Here is a 22891-nt window from a genome sequence, read left to right on the forward strand (position 1 = left end):
AATATTCTGTTTTGAACTTGGATTGTCTTCTGCTTCTCAGCACCTTGTGATCACAACAAGCTAGCTTTTAGTTTTCATTTGAATTTGAGCAAGGTAATTGTATTACTACACACAAATGAAGACATTTTTCCTTGAAAACTTCCAATGGCTGTTGCAGGGGCTGCATTTCTAGTCTTCAACAGTTGAAATTAAGGGGAAAGAGGAAGGATCTGCCAGGTGGGAAATACTGCTCCACACCAAAGCATTTGCTGCCTTTCCCCAACTTGATGCCATGTACGGTAGGTGTGTTTGGGAGTTGTAGTCCTGATACATCTGAGGGGCCCTACATTATGAAAATGCAGCACAGTGTGCTTTTTCTATAAAACTTGGATCTTGCCCAAACTTCAACCCCATCAGAATCAACTTTGGCAGACAGGATGAGACTCAGAAAAGTATTCTGAAAAAATGGGATGGTGACTGCTGTTTCATATTATCTAAGTTGCATGAGACATTGCAACGGTGTTTCTCAACCTTGGCAGCTTGAAGATGTGTGGACTTCAACTCCCAGAATTCCCCATAGCTGGCTGGGGAATTCTGGGAGTTGAAGTCCACACATCTTCAAGCTGCCAAGGTTGAGAAACACTGCATTACAACATCTAAAAAAACAGGAGGAATTTAGTCTAAAACTGATTGTAGGAAAGTACAGAAGGCCACAAAGTGCAAATAGAAAAGGCATGTCCTGAGAACAAAAACTTGGCAAATCGCTTAGAAAGGAGAGCAAGGGGAAAATATCCCGGCAGTGCTGCAGAAGACTTTCAGAGGCATTGCTAGAGAAGGGAGGGAAGGCTGCAAGTTGGACAAGGAAACATGTGAGGAGAGATAAGGAGACCGGCTGTGGGATGTTTGAAGATAAACCCAGTGAAGAAACTTCTGTAAAAGGACAGGAAGAAAACCCGCCTCTTTCTCTCCTTAATAACTCATTTAAAAAACAATTCTTAAAAAGATCTGTACGCCATTCAGACAGTCGATTCGGCAATTAAAACTCATCCAACTTTGAACTCGGAGGGGGCTTCTTATTTGAATAAAGATGAAGGAGGCACACAGATACACCCCCCCCACCACATCTGTTTCAACTACGGTTTTCTTCATGTAAATAAAACTGCACTTCCTTTATGTATTTGGTTGATGAACGAAATAAAGTGACTTGATTGCACTTTCATGGTGAACTAGCACTTAAAATTGAAGCAGCCCTAAATATTGGGGGTGCTTTCCCCACCCTTATATTTTATCTGCAGAAACACAAAGAAACCATGGCTCCTGTATTTACAGTTCCCAGAGGAATACAGCATACTTTTGCCTTTTGCATGAAAAAATAGAATCTTAAAGACTTAACAGTGGATTATGATCCCCCAAAGCTTATGGCATCATTTTTGGGCCTTAAGAAACAGCAAGGTTTGCTGCTCTTCTTTTTTCTCAGGAAATCCTCCAGCGCATCTGTCACAGCCTGACGGAGTTGAATCCGCCCTTATGAACAGTTGCTCCAAATGTAGCCCAAACCCGCCAATTTCTTAACATACAAACAGGATGCCAGGCTCAAAAGATTGAAGGGGGAATCTCTCCAGTCTGCAAACTTAAAAGCTATCCGTCCCCAATTCCTCTTTAGCCTATTTTTTGGACGTTCTCGCTTCTTCCCCACCGTTTCTTTCGACCGTTTGGTGCTCAGAAGTTATTTCCAGTTACAGATCCGCTCTTTTTCTCCGCCCCGAGCGCTTACTTTCAATATCAGGTCTCCAAACGGAAGGGAACAGGAAGCATTGCGCAGGGGTACTTTGCAATCTCCGAGCAACGCGAAACTTTACATTGGCCTTTACAAAATGTCAATCTCCTTCGGATACTTCGCGTGCCTGTTGCTGTATCTGCCGTCTGCACGTGAGTCACCACAAACCCGAATCGCACAACCCCCCGCCCCACTGGACTGAGAAAGGTGCCGGTGCTGGAAAACGCTGGCTGGGAGCTGAGCGAAGCGAGGGACGGGAGGGGGGCGATGTTGTATCTGGGGGACGGGGCGGCGGGTCTTTCGCTTTCTAGCCCCCTCTCGCGTTCTCGGTGGAAAGAACTTTTTCCCGCGGTTATTCTTCAAAGGAAAAAGACGCGGGGGGTACCGTAGGCACTTGCCACAAGACTGGCGTGCAAGCCGCGCAGCGCGCTCCTGCCCACGCGGAGATCAGTGACAGCAACTCACCCGCCTTTGTGTCTAGGAGGAGGTGTTTAAGGGGGCAAAAAAAGGGCCCTTTCCAGACCCCCGCGGCTGCTGTCCCGTCTCATAACCATTTCCACATTTGTCCTTAGAGTGGTGTTTTTCAAAATTGGCAACTTGGAGATGTGTGGACTAAAACTCCCAGAATTCCCCAAACAGCTGGAGACTGGCTGGACAATTGATTTTGGTGCTCCCTGATTGGTCAGCTGACCCTAGTTCACACAACATCTGTGGGGAGAATAATCCCAGGTGGTCACAAGACTGACTTCAGGGAGTTGGGAACTGAGGATGGTGGCTTGCTGGCTGGGGAATTGTGGGAGTTGAAATCCACACATCTTAAAGTTCCCAGGTTTGAAAAACAATGCCATAGAGGCTGAGGTTGGATAGTACACTTGGGGTTCAGGGATGTCCACTGCTGCTGTTATACTGTGCCCGCTTGCTCCTGCTCCAGTTGTGGCTGGCTTGCTGCATGTCTGAATGAATAGGAATTACAACTGGGTGGAAAAGGAGGCAAAGACAGGGTCAGAGCAGGGCTGTTGCTCTGGTGAAAGGCTGCTTTCTTTAACAACTTCACTGATGGATCAGAAAAGTGAAAATGGGAGGACTTCCAGGCGAGACATGGCAAACTGAAGACATCTCCCTGAAAGCAGAGCTGATGACCACAGCAAAGGCCAAAGAACCGATGAATAGACTGGTTCTTTGGAACCCCTCCAGATAAGGAGAGGATGGGAGATCACCACATGTACTCTGGATGGCTGCTGCTCATGAGGAGACTGTAGGACAGTGGTCTTCCGTGAAATTGAGCTCCTGGAGATGATGGGATTAGCCATCTTGTTCGCAACCATGACAGAGCCTTTTAAAGGACACTAAGTTTGAAAAACTCACTTTCTAATCACTTTCAGAAATTGTGTATTAACCATCTTAAAGCTATTACAGACTTTCGAAACAAGTTTGGAAAGTCGTTGGGTGAGTTTAGTTTCAACTCTGACAAAAAAAATTGGCTGGTGTGGGTCTTCCGGGCTGTATGGCCGTGTTCTGGAAGTTTTGTTTCCTAACGTTTCGCCAGCATCTGTGACCGGCATCTTCAGAGGGCAGGAGCACAGACAGGAGCAGTTCTCTCTGTGCCCAGGATGATGTGACCCTTTTTGGGTATTTATAAATGGGGCACAGATTTATTTTGGTTATCCTCATAACAAAAACTCATAGCAAGTCATAACAAAAAATAAGTGATGATTTTAGAAACTGGACAGTAGAGGGGACTAAAGATTTTAAGCAGAAGAAAAAATACAAATTTTTGATATCAGTTAATACTGGGATATACAAAATGATACAAAACATTATAACATTGGAAATATTAAAGGAGATCTTTGAAGAATGGAGCCAAAAATTAGTACAGGTAGTCCTCGACTTACGACCATTCGTTCAGTGACTGTTCAAAGTTGCCAAAGTCTGAAAAAGGAGACTTATGACTGGTCCTCAAAGTTGTGGCTACCCCAGCACCCCCATGGTCATGTGATCATGATCTGGGTGCTTGGCAACCCGCTCGCACTTATGACCAGTTGCCAAGTGCCCTGTGATCACATGATCACCATTTGCAACTTTCCACGCCAGCTCCCCCAGAAGTCAAAGGGGAAGCGGGCAGGGAAGATTGCAAGTTGATTGGGTAAGTTTCCTCTACCCATGCACCCTCCCCCAGCCACTCTGTGCTCACGCTACGCTGACCACTCGCACATCCCTGCACACCCTGCCTGACCCATGCAGTGCCTCTTGTGCACACCCGCACACCCTCCCTGGCCTGTGCTGTACCCCCGTGCACCCTCCCCAACCTGCATGGTGCCTCTTGCGCACCTTCCCTAACCTATGCTGCACCTCTGTGCACCCTCCCCAACCTGCATGGCACCTCTCGTGCACCCCCACACACCCTCCCCGGTCTGCATCCCCACACACCCTCCCCTGTGCCACACCACTGTGTACCCTCCCTGACCTACACCATACCCCCACACACCCTCCCTGACCTGCACCACACCTCTGCCTATCCTCCCTGACCCACACGGTGCCTCTCGTGCACTCCCATGCACCCTCCCTGACCCACATGGCACCTCTTGTACACCCCTGCACATCTCCACGCACCCTCCTTGTCCCACGTGGCGCCTCTTGCACACCTCGCGGACCCTCCCCAACCTGCGTCACACATTGCACACCCTCCCTGACCCACACAGTGCCTCTCACGTACACCCTCGCACCCTCCCTGACCCTCCCACACACCCTCATGCACCCTGTCACCCCCTATCCCACCCGGCAGCAGCCACTTACCTGCCTGCCAGCTTGGGACTTGCAACTTTCTGCTGGCTTCCCCACTGACTTGGTTGTGGGAAGCCGGCAGGAAGTTGCCTCGCCTAACGACTTTGGGACTCAGTTAACAGCAGCAACTAGAACTACACGGATTGCCGTCACTAAGCAATGCAGTCATGCTTTACGACCACATTGTTTAGTGGTGGAAATTCCAGTCCCAATTGTCATCCTAAGTCGAGGACTACCTGTAAGTACAATATCAACACTGTCAGTAATGATGTCTGCTTCTATGGATAGACTATGTCTAAGAGATGTTAATGAAGAAATTGCAGATGTGGAACGAATTTTATATGACAAAGCAGAGAATGTATGGAATGTGGAACTTCAAATGATGAGTCAGGAGAATGATTTGGAAAAGGACGATTTACTGGATATACAAAAGAAACTGGCTGAAGTTTTAAAAATTAAAAGGGAAATAAAAATGATAAACCAAGAGAATGACCTGAAAATGTTTTCCTATTGGATCTACAAAAGAGGCTTGTTAAAGCCCTGAAGGAATCTGTGCAATAAAGAAGAACGGAAGAAGAATCAAATCCTTCAGCAATATTCGAATGAACTAAAGATTAAGACTGTTAGAAATAAAAAGAAGAAATATAAAATTGCTTTATTTGATCAAGATGTGATGGAATGTATCTGCGAGGAGGAGAGTGATGTGGGAGATCAAGGCTATCAGGAGGGAGGGGGTGCGTTCCAGCAGGGGGGAGGAGGCAAGAGGCAACACAGTCCACAGGGGGAGCGTGGGAAGAGTAAGAGGTTCAGGTTCACTCCCTAGAATCTCCCAGGGTATATCCTCTAGTTGCTGTAGTATAGATTTAGTTTGGCAAGATTCTGTCTGTAAGCTGTAAGCAAATGAAGGAACTACACTTGACTGGACTGTTTCACCATCGTTCTTGAGCTGGGCCTGACACAAGGTTTAAGTAAGACATTTACTTGCAAAGTTTGTCAACCCTTTATGGACTTTTTGCTGACACCAGGATGGAAAAGTTGATGTTTTATGGATTTGCTTATAGATAAGAGATGGGGTATGGGAAGAAGAGATATCTGTTTGTAACCTCATAGGGGGTGAAGAGTTACTAAATTTGTCTATACAATACCTGTTGTAATGAAGGTTGGAAGCCATTTCTTTATATATTTTCTTTTCTTTTTCTTTATTACAGTCTTTCTTTTCTCTTTTTCTTTCTTCATGCCCTTTTTATTCTTTCTTACTATTTTTTCTTTCTTTAAGTTTAGTTTGGTTTCATTTTTACTATTGTAATCAAAATCCTTAATAAAATAAAATCCTTAATAAAAAGTGAAAATCGAAGGTCTTCTTTTTTTCTTTTTCTTTTTTAACCACATAAAATTGGCAAGAGGTCTGCCACTTTCCCTTTTCAGCCCAAATGACGGGAAGAACATGGCTTTTTTCCTTTTCTGTCCTCAAGTGGCTGCCCCTGTTTGGGAAGATGTCAAGTATAAGGCTTAATCATGGATGGTTTATCAAGGGAAACCACAGGTCCTCCCGCCCATGAGAAGGAAAGCAGTTGGTGGTTGCTACTCCAGCAGTGGTGGGAGAGGTAAACAAGCAGGGGAATCACTATCACCAGGGCTAAACTGGGGAATTGAAATCTGGAAAGGGGTTTTTAAAGCAGGTTTCACTCCCAGCTGGTTTACGCATGAGAGTCCAGCAGCTTAAGGTTGCAGTGCAGAAAAGCTGTTAACTGGCTTCCTGAATTAATTCATTTTCTGTGCTCACACCATATGCTGAATCACAATTTAATCAAAAGACTGGGTTCACATAACATGCTAAGCTACAAGAGAAAATGTTCCAAAGGCTGCCAAAGTCAACAGCAGCATGACAGCCTTAATAGCACTGTTAATCAACTGTTTGCTGATCAGCTGGCTTGTGGCAGGGGCTCCAGCATGGAGACGGAAGTCATGGCAGAACTGGAGCTGACAATGCCCAGTATCTTGCCAGTGGCTAATGTAATGGGGTGGCAACTGACCCAGCTTGATGTCATTTTTGGAGACTGGTGGCAATGGAGGACTGGTGGAACAGAGCCCTTGGTGCGATGGAGAGCTTGAATTTTGTCTAGTTCTTGTTTCCTTGATCTTGCCCGGCTAAGTGGGGCTTGCCACTTGAACATTGGCAGGGTTTCCTTGTTAAGCTAAGTCATGATTTGTTTATGTCCCTTGGAAGTGGCGGCTCTTGGCACACCATTCAGATGTCAAGAGATGCCCTCACTTAGAGGAGATCATTAGAGATACAGCAGCCAAAACTGTCCCTGAAATAATATTTTACTACTACAGATAATGTGGAAATAGATGATTTTTTGAAGGAATCTTTGCATTCAAATTTGAGCTAGTTTTATCAAGGAACTCTTGGAACTGTGGCTTAGTCAGAGAATAAACCTTTCTTCACAGAACTACTCTTCACATGAAGGTTATATAGTATAGACCCCTCCCAATTATGTATTTATTTGTCAGGCTTTTATGTTTGAGAGCACAATATATTTAGCCCAAGTGAAACAAAACTACAATAAATAATAGCCATACCCTAACTAATCAATTAACCAACAAAGTCTCATTACAGATGGTGCACTGTGCACCATCCAGAAGAGCTAGGTCTTCACGACCTTCACAAGGCCATCGCTGAGGGGCCAGTCTGCCTTCTGAAGAGGTGCCGTGATGAAAAAAATAATATTTTCTAGCTTCAACCCCCCCCAACTCACAAAACATGGGGATCGCAAGCAGCTTCTCATGGGAAGATCTCTTCTGATGGGTTGATCTCTACTGAGAAGATCTTTACTCTCAGCTGGAATAGGCAATCCTAAACTTAGCTAGGTGCCAGGCCATGTAGTGCCTTATGCTGATTTTCTAATGGTAATTCTTCTTCTTGTCTTTATCTTTCAGAGGCAGCTTTGACCATTACAATCCCTGAAGACACAGTTCAAGCCAAACCAGGCTCTGATGTCCTTCTGCCTTGTTATGTTGAGGAGTCTTCTGGGCATCTAAACCTCGAACGGCTGACAGTGATATGGCGTGTGGGCTCTGAAATTATTGCTAAGTATGAAGATACATTAGAAGCCAATCGCCAGGGGGCGAAGATGACTCGTGAAGAACTGCAAAAGGGCAATGCCAGCCTTCTGCTTCCAAATGTACAGGACACAGATAGCAAGACTTATACTTGCTTTGTTATCCACAGGCCTGACAGTGAAAAGAGGGAAGTGAATTTGAAAGTGGAAGGTAAGGTCAACCAAGGAAAAGTGAATGAGGGTCACATCTTAACTTCAAACCTATTTAAAGCATGATTACAACACAGCTTAAAAGCCTTGATCTAGGCCACAATTTTGAATGTGATTGTTTCAGTGGGGGAACTAGAGGTCACTGATTATTAATGATGCTAAGACTGACACAAGGTTATATTTAGTAGCATTTACAGTGCCGGTGGTTTTTGCCTGAAGACATTTTCAGTTGCCTCAAGGCTGCACAGATTTCTCTCAGGGCACATCCAGATGTCAAGCTGAACATGCTTTCCTGCAATTTATGAGAGCCACAAAGTGCATGATATTTCCTGTTCCTACAGTTGAGTTCTGCTCTGCCATTTATGAGGCTGATGCTGTCCTAAGAGTTTATTACAGAGTAAGTTAAGATGCAGGGATTGGTAGACTTCCTTGTTGGCAGGAAAAGCATCCACTGGTCAGACTCCCTCACTTAGAAGGGAGATTGAGGGCTGAGGGGGAGGTGAGCGTTCATAGTTGACGAAGGCTGCAGGCTTAGCCTTTGTCAGAACCTGATATACAGGGTACGTGGGGAGTTTGTACTCCTGCTTTACCAGGAAGATGCTATCTACCCCTAGGTTACTTGCAGTGCTTGATTCACAGGAATGGGATGATAGGGATCCACCCCAGTGGATCAGGCCTGTTAAAGAAGTACAGGCCTGTCAGCAGGAGATATCTATTGATAGGTCACATAGGGCAGTAGGTCTTTCCCTTCAGCCAGCACCACTCCTTCCGTGTGCTCTATTGACAGCTGGCAACAAGCTGGGTGGGAATGGGTGGGGTCTGCAAGCAGCAGAAGGGGCTGCCTGAACCGGGAGGAATATCCTGCTTCAGCCAACAGCCCCCTTGCTATCTATCAACCCACCTCGCATGTCGGCAGCTGTCGCGGTTTGTTGGAGGGTGGGAACCAATAGGAACAAAACCAGACACGTGCACACACCAACAAGTGAATAGAGCACTGTTTGTCAGGATCTACGCAAACCAGAACCTTCAATTGTTTTTACTTTGCTTTTATTGCTAACCATACTTTTGCTTTTATTGCTAACCATAGATCAATAGTGAAATACTGGGAATGTTATTCTAACCGTTTGCTTGACCTGCCATAAAAAGGGGGGAAGAGGAGGCCAGGTGCCGTTATCTCTATCTTGAACCAGACATCCAAGGCCAGGAGGTGTGAGAACCGGGGCAAGGCGCGAAGAGCTGCAAGCGGGAATAGAAACCTAGAAGGGGGGGAAGTTGGGCTTAAAAGGACAAGGCTTTGCTATGTAGAATTAGACTCAACAAACTATGATGCCGTATGCTTCTCCTGAATAAAGAAATCTCTGATGGAACTTTTAGTCTCCAGAGGATTTACTGAATTTTGGGATTGAGTGTGCAGACTCTGACACTGTTTATACAAGCTTAGTGCACAGAGTATTTACAAGAATTCTAGTGAGCAAATGTGTGTGTGTGTATACACAGGCACAGTTACCCAGTGTATATGTAAATCAGTACACTATCAAAAGCTAACTATAAAGTATACTAACATGAGTTTAACTTCTCCTTTACTTTACAGTACAAAACACTTAGCTGCTGGGTTCTTCCTCCTCCCATACTTATTTATCTCCAGCACAGCATGCTGAAAACTTCTCTCGCTTTTGCCCAGTTACTCTCACCTGTACCGCTTGGAGCTTGCTCTGCCACTGCCTGTAGTCCAGGGCTACGCTTTCCTTTCTGCTGGCATTTTTTGCAGATTTCCTCTTTGGCTTTCCTCAGCTGCCTTGGGCTTCTTCCTGGTCTCTTCTCCCTAGCTGTGGATCCTCAGGCTCCTAGCTCTCTCAGCCACTGCTGTTGCTGCTCCATATCCCATTTAGTCATCTTTTTCTCCAGCACATCTCCTACCACACCTGGAATATGCCCCCCCTGCTCCCCCCCCCGTCTACTTTCTCTGGCTTCTTTTATAGTTCTTTCTTTCAAAACCTATGTGCCAGCTTGCAGGCAATTCTATGGATTTAAGCTCCCCCCCCCCCTTTTCTATGTCATGGCCTACATGCCTAGACTGGGTACCTAACCCTAAGACCACCAAAGGGGGGCGGGAATGACCTTGACAATTGCACATAACATTTTCTTGTTTCAGGGCAACTTATTCTTCCAGAGTGTTGATGGTGTGACTGGTGGGAAGCATTTCCTGTTTTGATCAGTGCCACTGCTGTGGAAACTCGGATATGGGGGACAACATGATGCATGGGAGATCTTGGAAAGATTTAATATGACCTCAGAGTCACTTCCCCCCACCAAACAAGGAATCTGCCACCATTACCCACCACGGGTGGTTGGGAAGCACGCTGGTATCGGCTGAAAGCAGCCGATAGATCCCATTCCTGGTCAGGTCATCAGCTCAGTCACTGCTGAAGCTGCACATCATGGAAATACCTGTGCTTGTGTTAGAACTGCTTCAACCAGTTCTGAAAAATACAAAGTTAGAGGGCTCAGTTATGGTCTGGGGATGAAAGGAAGTGCCATCATGTGGCAGTGTCCTTCTAAAACAGTGAAGCATCCCAAAGTTCAAATCAAAGGGACATGTGAATGTGCCCTCAGCTCTTCTGAACTTCCAGAAATGACTTAGAGAGAAAAGCAGTTATAAACACTGCAGGAATGAAGAGGAGTGGAGGATGCTTAGCTGTTCTTATCTACACCCTTTTTGTGAGGCATACCTTGACCTCCATTTGTATGAGTATATAAATAAAACAAGGATATGTAAATAAAACAAGGACCTGTCACAGCTACCCATGCAATCCAGACCATTTGAAATTGTCATCAGAGCTCACTGTCTGGGGATTAGCCATTATCTGAGCTAGACAGTTAGCCATCAGAGAGATTATTTTCAGTTGTGTCTTCTTTCTCTTTGACCTTCTTCCCTAGAAAAGTTTGCTCGCTTGGTTCACCTGTTAAAATGACTTGTCAGCCAAAATCATCCTTGGGTTTTCAGACTCTGTTCTTTGGCTTTATTATGCTCTTTCTTACCTTCTAATGCTGTAGTCCACAGCTTTCATTTTATGTATGCATTTTTAATTTGTGTGTGTGCATGTTTCAGTAAATCCCTAACTAAACAGAACTGGACACAATCTCTGCCCAGTACAAAGCTAAACTCATCTACAAATTGGAATACATATTTGCCACAGTATTTATGTGCAGTTGTTTATAGACTCAGAATGAGGAACCTGGATAGGACAGGTGCAGAAGTTTAGACTTTTTTTTCAATCAGTGCCACCTCCTTTGCCAGAAATAACAGCATTGAAACATTTGCGGTAGGAAGCTAACCATCTTTCTATTCTTGTTTTTGGAGTTTTCCCATTCTTTCTTGCAGAAGTCTTCCAGATGTTGACTTGCACATTTACAAGCAGTGTAGCAATGGGTGGATGGTGGGTCAGAGTTACTGGCCTTTGTTGCTGATTGAGGGCTTTAATTGAGTCACTAGACAGTAAAATTTTGTCTCTTCTTCCTCTCCTCTCTGCTCCCAGCTCCCCCACTCATAGAACTTGGCTCCACAAAAGTGCAGTTGACTAAGCCAAGTCAACTTGTTTGTACGGCAAAAGATTTTTATCCTGGCAATATCTCTGTGACGTGGTTCCGAAATGAGAAGATCGTGCAAGGCCCAGAATGGCCTCCTGCTTGGACCAATGGTGGCCTCTTGTTCAGAGCAAAGAGTGTCCTGGAGCTCATACCACAAATTACAGATGCCGATGCCAACTTTACCTGCCATATCCAGCACCAAGCAATGGAAGGGCCACTTGCCCTAAATTTTCAGTTGCAGCTGCAAGGTATGACATTTTGCTCAGAAAGTAAGGAGTCCTGGCAGTCTTTCTCCAACTGTCCAATCAGACTCTTGTTTTAAGCTCTTTCCAGAAATCCAACATTTGGGCTGAAAAGCAGAGGCCGGGCTCACAAAATGCAGAAGACATGGTCTTGCACTATGTAAATCATCTTTATTTTTTAAAAAGTCACGATTGTGTCCATGTGACACACTCACGTATAGAGCTTAGCTGACAAACCTCATTTGGCTTGGTTATCATGACATCTTAAAGTCAGAACCAAACAAGCCACACTGTTCTGTAGTATGAACCAGCCACTGGCTTGTCTTCTCAGAAGGTTCACAGCTAGCTTTAGACTTAACCTGGAGACATTTTCTGCCTTATGGGTAATGTCACTCTTCCAACTAATGTGCATTTAGTGGAAGATAAGAAACTCTTGGGGACTTATATGGGTATATTTTCCGATACTAAGTTGAAAGTTACCATATGGTATTTATACCATATAAAAAAGGATGTGGACAACATGGGTGTCTGCCAGAGGGGCAAAGGAAGACACATTCGCCATGATTTCACTGCTATGGCTAACACGCTCATGTCAGATATCATGATGCAAGTATTAAATTGTGTCCTTTGCATAATCAGAACGCGGCACATGTCATTTTGACATCATTGCATCGTTACAGACACAGTGGTGCACAATCTGAGGTCCCAGAGCTACACGTAGCCTCCCCATATCATTGGGTATAGCCCCCAGAGTTGTTGTAGGTCAAGAGAAGAGGGAAATAAAAACACAAGGGTATTACAGTCACTGGATGTATCCCTAGTGATTGTTGCTCAAACTGCACATGAGAAAAGCTATAGTACATTTACTCTGTTGCGTAGAAATGATAAATACATTGCTCTTATGCCGTTATATCTCCCTCTGCTAGCTGTCTCAAAATTGACAGAGAATCTATGTAGATCATGTCCACGAGGGGCTTTGGCACCGTTCCCAGCTTGGCACTGGACAGCTGAGCCCATTTAGTTTTGGTTCAGCTGCAGCACAGCTCAAATGTGAGCCTGGGGCTCTGCAGGGCTTAGGGGGCTGGCGGGCTGCCCAATGGTGGGCATCTGGCCTCTTGGCTCTCTGTAGGATCCAGGAGGCCCTATGCTGGGTTTTGAGGTGGCTTCGTGGCTAGTGACCTGCATTTCTTTTAGATCAGTGTTTCTCAAGCTTGGCAACTTCAAGATGTGTGGACTTCAACTCCCAGAATTCCCCAGTGAGCTGTGCTGGCTGGGGAATTCTGGGAGTTGAAGTCCACACAACTTGAAGTTGCCAAGCTTGAGAAACACTGTTTTAGATGGAAGAGGGGCAGAGACAGCAGCTGGAGACTGATTTTAGTGCTCCCTGATTGGTCAGCTGAAACAAGCAGGTGTCAGCTGACTCCAGTTCACACAACAGCTGTGACAAGAATAATCCCAGATAGTCACAAGACTGGCTCCAAGGAGTTGGGAACTGACAATGGCGGCATGGCAGACTGTCTGTTGTCTCCAGGACTTTGAATTTCCTTCCTCTCTTTGCAGCTCGCCCAGACCTTCGGCTGCTCACTAAGCCATCGGGGAAGGAATTTGTAGCAGCCGTGTGCCATGCGAGCAAATTTTATCCCTCCCAAATCAGTATTGAGTGGTTGCAGAATGGAGTGCCGCAAACCCAAGTAAAGACGGAGGCGCAGCGTATGCACAATGGGATGTTTTCCGTTACCAGCGTCCTCTTCCCAGAGAAGAGTGATGTCGAAGTCACTTACACTTGTCGAGTAGAACATGAAGCTTTAAATGGCTCACAGCAGCAGTCTGTCCTTTGGCAGCCAGAAGGTGAGGGTGATGGGATTATCCATCCCACTCCCCCAAGTACTCGGAGTACCACAAATAAAATTTCTCCCTCACCCTCTTGGCCCACAGTTACCTCTACAACTTCGTCAGCAATTCCTTGGCTGTTGGGATTGGCTATTGGATTTGGGTCTGGATTTTCAGTAGGAGCTGCAATAATGTGCTATAAATATAAAGGTGAGCCTTCACATCTAAAGAAAGTAGGAGTTTAATGGCGGTGGTGCAGGGCAGAAGCCAAGCCAAGCCAGTGAGAAAACTAGGCTGAGGAGGGGGCCACAGTACCAGTTAAGGACACTTTTTTCATTTTCTCTCCATTTACAGTCAAGCGTACTTCAGTTACAGGAATGTCCAGTGAGAAAATCCCCCTTCGAAAGCCAGATGAAGAGAAGGTCCATGCCATCTCAAAACCCAAGGCAGGAGAGACCGGTGATGAACCAGTGAATCAGGAAAAGTTTCATTATGTGCAGGAACAGCAACTTTGACTGGATGATTACCACACACATTCCACTGAAAAATGTCATTCGTTTAAGAATAAGCTACAGGTTTCTCTTTGGTGATCTGTACAATGCAGTGTTTCCTTCCATGGCTTAAGGAAGGCACAGATATGTGAAGCCAAGGCACCTGCAGAAGGCAAGAAGTGGGCATTACCCTTTGAAATAAGCCATAAGTCCCAGATTTCCACTTTTCATTTTTAAAAATCAAGCAGTTCTACAAATTGAGCTAAATTTGTAGAACAGCTAAACACAAACATAGCTATTTATTAGAAAGCGGGGGGGGGAACCCTGCCTAATTCTGTTTTTTACAGTTTTTAACTAGGTGTATGCAAAACATTTAGAACTGGAAACACTTCAAATTTGAACTACCCTATTTCTAGATTTGTTTCATAAATCTTTGTTCATTTTGGATGCTTTTCAAACTCGAAACAGTTGTTCGATATTCAAAGTGGGCCATTTGAATTCTAAACATTTTACACACCCCTGTTTTTCAACCAGAGTGACTATGATTGACAGGCACGTAGGTTGAAGCACAAACTTGCTGGACTATTTTTCATTAAAAAATATTCCCGAATGGGAAGAGGTTGCTGCCCAATTTTAAAAAATTCAGCAATGTAGAAGAGATTTTAGTGTTGCTGTAATTGCCAGCTGAGCTTGAACTGAAAAGAATTCATATTCTTTTAAATTACAGTCACATTTAAAAAAAAGAAGAGTGAATGGGTGGAAAGGTAGGGAAGAGCAAGAAAGTTGTCTTTGGGTAGAGTTCATGAAATTCTAAAACAAAAAAAAAAATTAAAGAACAAAAGGTAATGTATGAAGCAATGGATGTGGAAGTAAGGATGGTTTCAAGGTTAGGAAGGTATGGAGAGCTATAATGAGTATTACTGATGTAGATTTAGCTACATTCCTGTTTTTTTAATCCTCATGCCATGTTTACTATTTCTTTACTTTGCATAAAGTTGCTTAACCCAAAAGACAATAATAGCAAGGATGTATTCTGTACATATATAATAAATAAGGCATTTTTTAAAGTTTTTTTTTTAATAATTAGACCAATGCATTAAACCTATGTTCATTATTAGAGCTGTACTGCAGAAAGGTAGGAGCAGCGAAGTGCCAAAATGTGGGAAGTGCCACTGTAAATGACCTTTCTGAATTCCTATCCAACATGCCTCAAATACTGGTGAGACAAGACAAGGGACCTCTCTTGAACATTTTATAACCTGGTAGATTTATATGGGAAAATACACTATTTCAAATAGCCTGATCTCAAATCAGATAAAGCGTTTAGAACTTGAACAGTTTTGACTGATAGTTTTAGCCAGAGGGAAAAATGTCTATAGGTCCCAAGTAATTGAGAATCAAGGGGCAGACATATACCTTTCTCAAGGTTAATTCTACTTTGGTAGACCTGTTGCTTTGGCCCTCAGTTACTAAACCCTCCCAAAATGTAGCACAGGGCTTGTTCATTTTAACTGCAGGCACAGAATCTGCAATTCTAAGAACAAGCATACAGTTGCCAAAGTGTGTTTGTGCAGTCCAGAGTTCAAATAATGCAAATGTCTATCTGAACTGATGCAAAAACAGCTTACCCATGTTGTGAAAATAAGGTAAACTCAGTCCTGGGCAAGTATATCTAACTTCTCTCCCCCACCCGAAGGACGTGCCAGTGCTAATCTCTGCAGAGTGTTCACCAAAATGCCTATGGTGAAGGACATAATTCTAGAATACATTGAGCCTTTTCCTACCAAACTCTGTGAGGTTTTTAGAATGATGAAAAAGTTGCTGTCGCTTAAGGATGTTTTGCTATGTACCTGTCAAAAAATGCAACAGCAGCAAAGAGAAGATGAGGAAGAAGAATGTAGCATTGCAGATATGAAAGATCACCTACTACGGAGCGTTCAGCTCTTTGCAAGAAATCCTTCTCTGCAGCCAAAAGCAATGCCATGAAATACATCTTACAGACATGCTTAGACTTTTACTACGCATTAGTTGCCACTTCAGAACCTGTCGTGCCTCATTAATAAACAGTGTGTTGATTTAATATTGTATATAGGATCAAAAGAGCCTGTTCTGACATTAGTTTTACATTTCCTAATTATGTTGTATAATGATGGTGCTCGTTTTTTAAAAACCCTGCTATGTGACTTCATTTTAAACTCTGTATATTAAATAAACTTCTGTTTTTTGGAACAGAGCAGGATGTGTTTAGGATATGCATCAGTAAATGAAGCTGCCAACAGTTTGAAGTCTTACTGTGATCATAGCTATTAAAAGTATGTTCAGACCAGTGGATTTCTAAAGGTATGAGTCTTTTCATTTATCATCTTACATCATTTTCTGTAGTTTTCCTTTTTTGTTTTAATCTGTAGAAAAGTTTTATTAAATTGGATGAGATCATTGTTTCCCCACAGGAGAGCATGGCTGATAAAAGATTGGGTGTTTGCACGTCTGTTTCTTAGATCAGACATCTTTCCTGAGCGGATTACTGAAGCAGGTTTTGTAACTAACAGAAAGGAGATTTATATTACAGGAAACAGATTACAGGGATAGACAACACCTATGTCCTACTAGGAGGAGAGTCAGAGAATGCACATTCACTCTATAGCAGGCACCTCTATCATTCACTGAAGTTACTTTCTCTTTCTGTTTATCATCAACGGGTTATACATAGCACTGATTGGCTGGCAGCTTTGTGTAAATCTTAAGTAACTTCTTCTGGAGCAGTTTTGTCCAAGTGGAACAATATTTTCAGATGAAAAATAAACCATTAAGGAATTATTCTATCAGATATGTGGACATTTTGGTTTAGAATTAAGAAGCTGAATGCCTTGGACCTATGTTTTCACATCAGGTTGGAACCAGAAGTGATCCGAACTAGAAGGATGTACTATGTGCTCACAATTGGTGGTTTCAGGCGATCTCATGTAAAAATTATATGAAATCACCAGGATCATATTTGAGGATTTACCCTTTTCCTCTGGTATGCCTGAAACATCTGGTCTACCAGAGGAAAAGGAAATTCCAATTAGAAGACTCCGTAAAAGAAAAAAGTATTTTTTTCTGACAGACAGACAGAAGAAGATTCCATTTAGATGGGATGAGTTGGAAAGGGTGGTTTTTACTTTTAAACAGCAGAGATCCGGACTGAATTCTGTGCAGAAAGCAAGAGATTTCTTGGGAAAACTCAAAGAATTGGAGGGTTGCAAATGGAAGTGACAGTGACAGATGTGACTAAACAAATGCCACAACAGATACAACAGGACACTGAAGATGATACCACATAGGGTGCTACAGGTATTGACTTTTCTAAAATCTTGGCATAATTATGGATTATAAATGCTTAACATAGAATATAAATGGGGCAAATGCTCCTCCAAAGAGAAAAAAAAAATTGAAAAAGTTAAAACAATATGTGAGTTGCCTACAAGAAATGCATATTAGGAAAAAAAGATATAAACATTTGAGTCACAAAACTTTGGGTGAAGAATTCATTTCAGCAGGAATGAAAGAAAAGGAAGCTGTTTTGTATATAAATTCTCAGCTATATCCAAAACTGATATTGAATGATGATTATGGCAGATATGTTGGGGTGGAAGTTAATCTACAGGGGGCTAAGACTTTGATATTGGGAATCTATGCCCCAAATGAAAATAAACAGCATTTTTTAAAGGGCTTGTGGATAAATTACTGGACTTTCCATATGGAAATTGGTGTTTCCTGAGAGATTGGAATGGGGTGATTTCCCCACAGAAAGATAGAACTTCTCAGAAAAATATTAAAAATATATAGTTGATGTATGGAGATATAAAAATGGTGACTCAAAAGAATATACTTATTTTTCTGAAAGAGATAGATCTTTTCCAGAATAGAAATGATTTAGATCTCTAAGATTTTGTCTACTAATGTTCATAAAGTGGAGATATTACCAAAGACTTTCTCAGACCACAACCCAGTGACTTTAACTTTGAAAAGAAAAATAGCTCTTTCAGATGGAGATTGAGATATTGTTGCAAAAGGAAATTGTAGTGGAGGATTGCAAAAAGAGGTTAAAAGAATTTTTTGAGAATAATCTTAATAAAGGTACAGAAGTAAGAATGGTTTGGGATGCAAGCAAAGCTCTTGTAAGAGGATATTTAATACAACGTAACAGTGACTGTGACTTTAAAAAGAAAAGGCAAGAGAAAATACAAGTGATTTTGGATGAGATAAAAAGAAGAAGAGTTTTAAAAAATCCCCAGAGATGACAACTATTACCCACCAAATTAACCTTCTACAGAGGTAATTATCTAAGAGAGAGAAAAATAAAGATGAATTATGCAAAACAAAGAAATTTTGAATTTGCAAATAAACCAGGGAAATGGCTGGCTTATAAATTGCAAAAAGAAAAAGAAAAGTGATACTAAAATTACAAGAATACTGTAACAACAGATAATGCAAATATGTGAAAAGTGTTTCACCAGTATTATTCTACTTTATATAAAGATTAAGAAATTTCCTTAGAGAAACTGGATGTATATTTACATAAAACAGAATTTATGAAGATCACAGAAAATCAGAGACAAATTTTGAATGGACCTATAACAATAAGGGAAGTTTGTGAAGCTATTAAAACGACTAAAACAGGAAAGGTACCTGGTCCAGATGGTCTGCCAGCCTCTTATTATACATGTTTTGAGGATGAACTTTTACACTCTTTACAAGAAGTGATGAATGTTATTTTACGGAATGGAAAGATTCCTGATAGTTGTAAAGAGGCTAATACAGCAAGAGGCCCAAGACTTGACTTTAACAAGAAATTATCAACCAATATCTTTATTGAATAATGGCTATAAATTGTTTATAATGATTTTGGCTGAAAGGTAGAAAATAATTTTACAGGACTTTATTTATGAAGATCAAAGTGGGGTTTTACCTAAAAGACAATTATGAGATAATATTAGAAATGTGTTGGATATTCTGGAGTATTTGGAACAACAGAATGAAAAACAAGTTGCATTGATCTGCTTAGATGCAGAGAAAGCCTTTGATAATTTGAACTTGATTTTCTTGTTTAGAGTTTTGGAACATATGAACCTTGGAGATAATTTTATTTCATGGGTAAGATCAATTTATACTTCACAGAAAGCTCAAATAATTGTTAATGGAGAACTAACAAAACCTTGTGAGATTCAAAAAGGGACAAGACAAGGCTGTCTTCTCTCTTGTTTATTTTGGTTCTTGAGGTGTTGAATAGAGACATAAGACAAGATGGGAGAATCATGGGAGTTAAGATTAAAAAAGAAACGTATAAGTTAAGGGCATTTGCAGATGACCTGGTGGAGGATCTGTTAGAGGAAGTAGAAACATTAATGGGAAAATTAAAGGACTTTGGTATGCTAGCAGTTTTTAAGATTAATAATCAGAAGAAGATGTTAACAAAAAAAAAATGAAGATAGAAGATCAAATAGACCTAATGGAGAAAACTGGTTCTAAGATTGAGAAAAAAGTAAAATATTTGGGCATAACTATGACAAATATGAATTGTATGTTATTTCAAAATAATTATGTTAAGACATGGAATGAAATTAAGGACATGTTAAGATGGAACAAATTAAAACTGTCACCATTGGGGAGAATTTCTGTGATAAAAATGAACGTTTTGCCTAGAATGATGGGTTTTTTTTCAGACAATACCTGTTTTGACAACTGATGTACCATTTAAGCAATGGCAAAAATATATATCTAAATTGGTATGGCAAGGGAAAGAAACATGAGTTAAATATATAGTGTTACAAGATGCAAAGGTCGAAAGAGGATTGGGCTCCTGGGATTTGAAATTGTATTTTGCAGCTTGTTGTTTGGTTTGGATAAAAGAACGGGTGTTCCTGAGAAGCAAAAAACTTTGAGTTAAAAGACCATGACCTGAAGTTTGGATATGGACATTTATGGTATGATAAAGTTAAAGTTAATGTGGATTTTAAAAACCATTTTATTAGATGTGCCAAATTCAGAATATGGAACAGATATAAACTCAGGCTGTGCCCGAAAACACCCCTATGGATCTCAGCACAAGAGCATTGTATAGAAGAAAAACAACAGGCAAAGACAAATAATTAATGTACCAAGAATTAATGGAAAATCACCAAGGGGAATATAAAATTAAATCAAGAGAGCAACTAATGATAGAAGGACATAGTTATCAATGGTTTTCCCATTTACAGCTGCCAGAAAGTTTTAAAATGGATAAAAAGACTTATGGTATGGAGCAAAGTAAGACAAAATTTGAAGTGCAATTATATACTGATAATGAGCATGTAATTGCTAAAATGTATAAACTTTTGTGAAAATTTGAAATGGAGAAAGAACAGGTTAAAGAATGTATAATAAAGTGGGCTAAGAATTTTGGTTACAATATGCAGATGGGTCAATGGGAAAATATGTGGTTAAAAAGGTTTAAATTTACATTATATTATGATCTTAAAGAGAATTTTTATAAAATGATGTATTGCTGGCACATGACACCACAGAAATTATCCAGAATGTATAAAGGTATTTCAATGTTGGAAATGTGAACATGAAGGGCCATTTTATCATGCTTGGTGGACATGTAAAAAAGCTAAAAAAAAAAAATGGATTCAAATACATACAGTCAGGTCCAGAAATATTGGGACATCGACACAATTCTAACATCTTTGGCTCTATACACCACCACAATGGATTTGGAATGAAACAAACACAATGTGCTTTAACTGCAGACTGTCAGCTTTAGTTTGAGGGTATGTACATCCAACTCAGGTGAACAGTGTAGGAATTACAACAGTTTGCATATGTGCCTCCCACTTGTTAAGGGACCAAAAGTAATGGGACAGAATAATAATCATAAATCAAACTTTCCCTTTTTAATACTTGGTTGCAAATCCGTTGCAGTCAATCACAGCCTGAAGCCTGGAACGCATAGACATCACCAGACGCTGGGTTTCATCCCTGGTGATGCTCTGCCAGGCCTCTACTGCAACTGTCTTCAGTTCTTGCTTGTTCTTGGGGCATTTTCCCTTCAGGTTTGTCTTCAGCAAGTGAAATGCATGCTCAATGGGATTCAGGTCAGGTGATTGACTTGGCCATTGCATAACATTCCACTTCTGTCCCTTCAAAAACTCTTTGGTTGCTTTTGCAGTATGCTTTGGGTCATTGTCCATCTGTACTGTGAAGCGCCGTCCAATGAGTTCTGCAGCATTTGGCTGAATGTGAGCAGATAATATTGCCCGAAACACTGCAGAATTCATCCTGCTGCTTCTGTCAGCAGTCACATCATCAATAAATACAAGAGAACCAGTTCCATTGGCAGCCATACATGCCCACGCCATGACACTACCACCACCATGCTTCACTGATGAGGTGGTATGCTTAGGATCATGAGCAGTTCCTTTCCTTCTCCATACTCTTCTCTTCCCATCACTCTGGTACAAGTTGATCTTGGTCTCATCTGTCCATAGGATGTTGTTCCAGAACTGTGAAGGCTTTTTTAGATGTCGTTTGGCAAACTCTAATCTGGCTTTCCTGTTTTTGAGGCTCACCAATGGTTTACATCTTGTGGTGAACCTTCTGTATTCACTCTGGTGAAGTCTTCTTTTGATTGTTGACTTTGATACACATATACCTACCTCCTGGAGAGTGTTCTTGGTCTGGCCAACTGTTGTGAAGGGTGTTTTCTTCACCAGGGAAAGGATTCTTCGGTCATCCACCACAGTTGTTTTCCGTTGTCTCCCGGGTCTTTTGGTGTTGCTGAGTTCACCGGTGCGTTCCTTCTTTCTGAGAATGTTCCAAACAGTTGTTTTGGCCACGCCTAATGTTCTTGCTATCTCTCTGATGGGTTTGTTTTGTTTCTTCAGCCTAATGATGGCTTGCTTCACTGATAGTGACAGCTCTTTGGATCTCATCTTGAGAGTTGACAGCAACAGATTCCAAATGCAAATAGCACACTTGAAATGAACTCTGGGCCTTTTATCTGCACATTGTAATTGGGGTATTGAGGGAATATCACACACTTGGCCATGGAACAGCTGAGAAGCCAATTGTCCCATTACTTTTGGTCCCTTAACAAGTGGGAGGCACATATGCAAACTGTTGTAACTCCTACACCGTTCACCTGAGTTGGATGTACATACCCTCAAATTAAAGCTGACAGTCTGCAGTTAAGGCACATTGTGTTTGTTTCATTCCAAATCCATTGTGGTGGTGTATAGAGCCACAGATGTTAGAATTGTGTTGATGTCCCAATATTTCTGGACCTGACTGTACATTGATACAGAGGATTTTAAAGGTTAATACTCAACTGAAGCCAGAACTTTTCCTTTTAGGACTGATGGATAAACGGTTAGAAAAGAGCCATAGAAGGTTATTTCAATATATGATTACTGCAGCATGATTACTATATGCACAGAGATGGAAAGATTCAGCATTATTGTACTCACCATAGAGGATTAGTTAGTGAAATGAGTTGGCAGAACTTGGCGAGATGGACAGACTTCTTTGATTAGAGAAAGGTCATTATTGGCAGTCATCAATGATTGGAAACCCCTTATGGACTTTTTGCATAAGAAAGAAAATGATTTTGTGACTTTTGGTTTTGATGATTAGAACGAATAGTTATAGAAAGAAGGGAATTATGATGAAATCTTAGAGAAAGGTTTAATTAGAATTGTCTGTATATTGTCTGCCCAGAGGAAGATTGGAATCATTCATATAATTTCATTCATTCATTCATTCATTCATTCATTCATATATTTTTTCATGTTTTGTTCTTTTATTTTATTTTTCTTTCCTCTATCTTCTCTTTGTTCTTTTTTTCTTTTCTATTTTTCTTTTTCACATTTACTTTACTATATATTTTTTCTTTTCTTTGAATGTATTTAT

At 41.6% G+C, this 22891-nt stretch overlaps 1 gene segment (V, D, J or C); it reads left to right on the forward strand.

Moving 5' to 3' along the window:
- Positions 1 to 1542: 1542 nt before the first annotated feature.
- On the forward strand, positions 1543 to 14793 carry LOC103052013 (tyrosine-protein phosphatase non-receptor type substrate 1-like). The segment is given in 6 exon segments: positions 1543 to 1908; positions 7478 to 7810; positions 11346 to 11645; positions 13200 to 13487; positions 13575 to 13679; positions 13824 to 14793. Coding segments are annotated over 6 exon segments (1242 nt in total).
- Positions 14794 to 22891: the final 8098 nt, after the last annotated feature.

The sequence above is a fragment of the Python bivittatus genome, unplaced genomic scaffold (genome assembly GCF_059951505.1).
Source record: "Python bivittatus isolate LINGU-HERP-01145 unplaced genomic scaffold, Pbiv_v1 ctg000440_np1212, whole genome shotgun sequence".
Classification (NCBI taxonomy): domain Eukaryota; kingdom Metazoa; phylum Chordata; class Lepidosauria; order Squamata; family Pythonidae; genus Python; species Python bivittatus.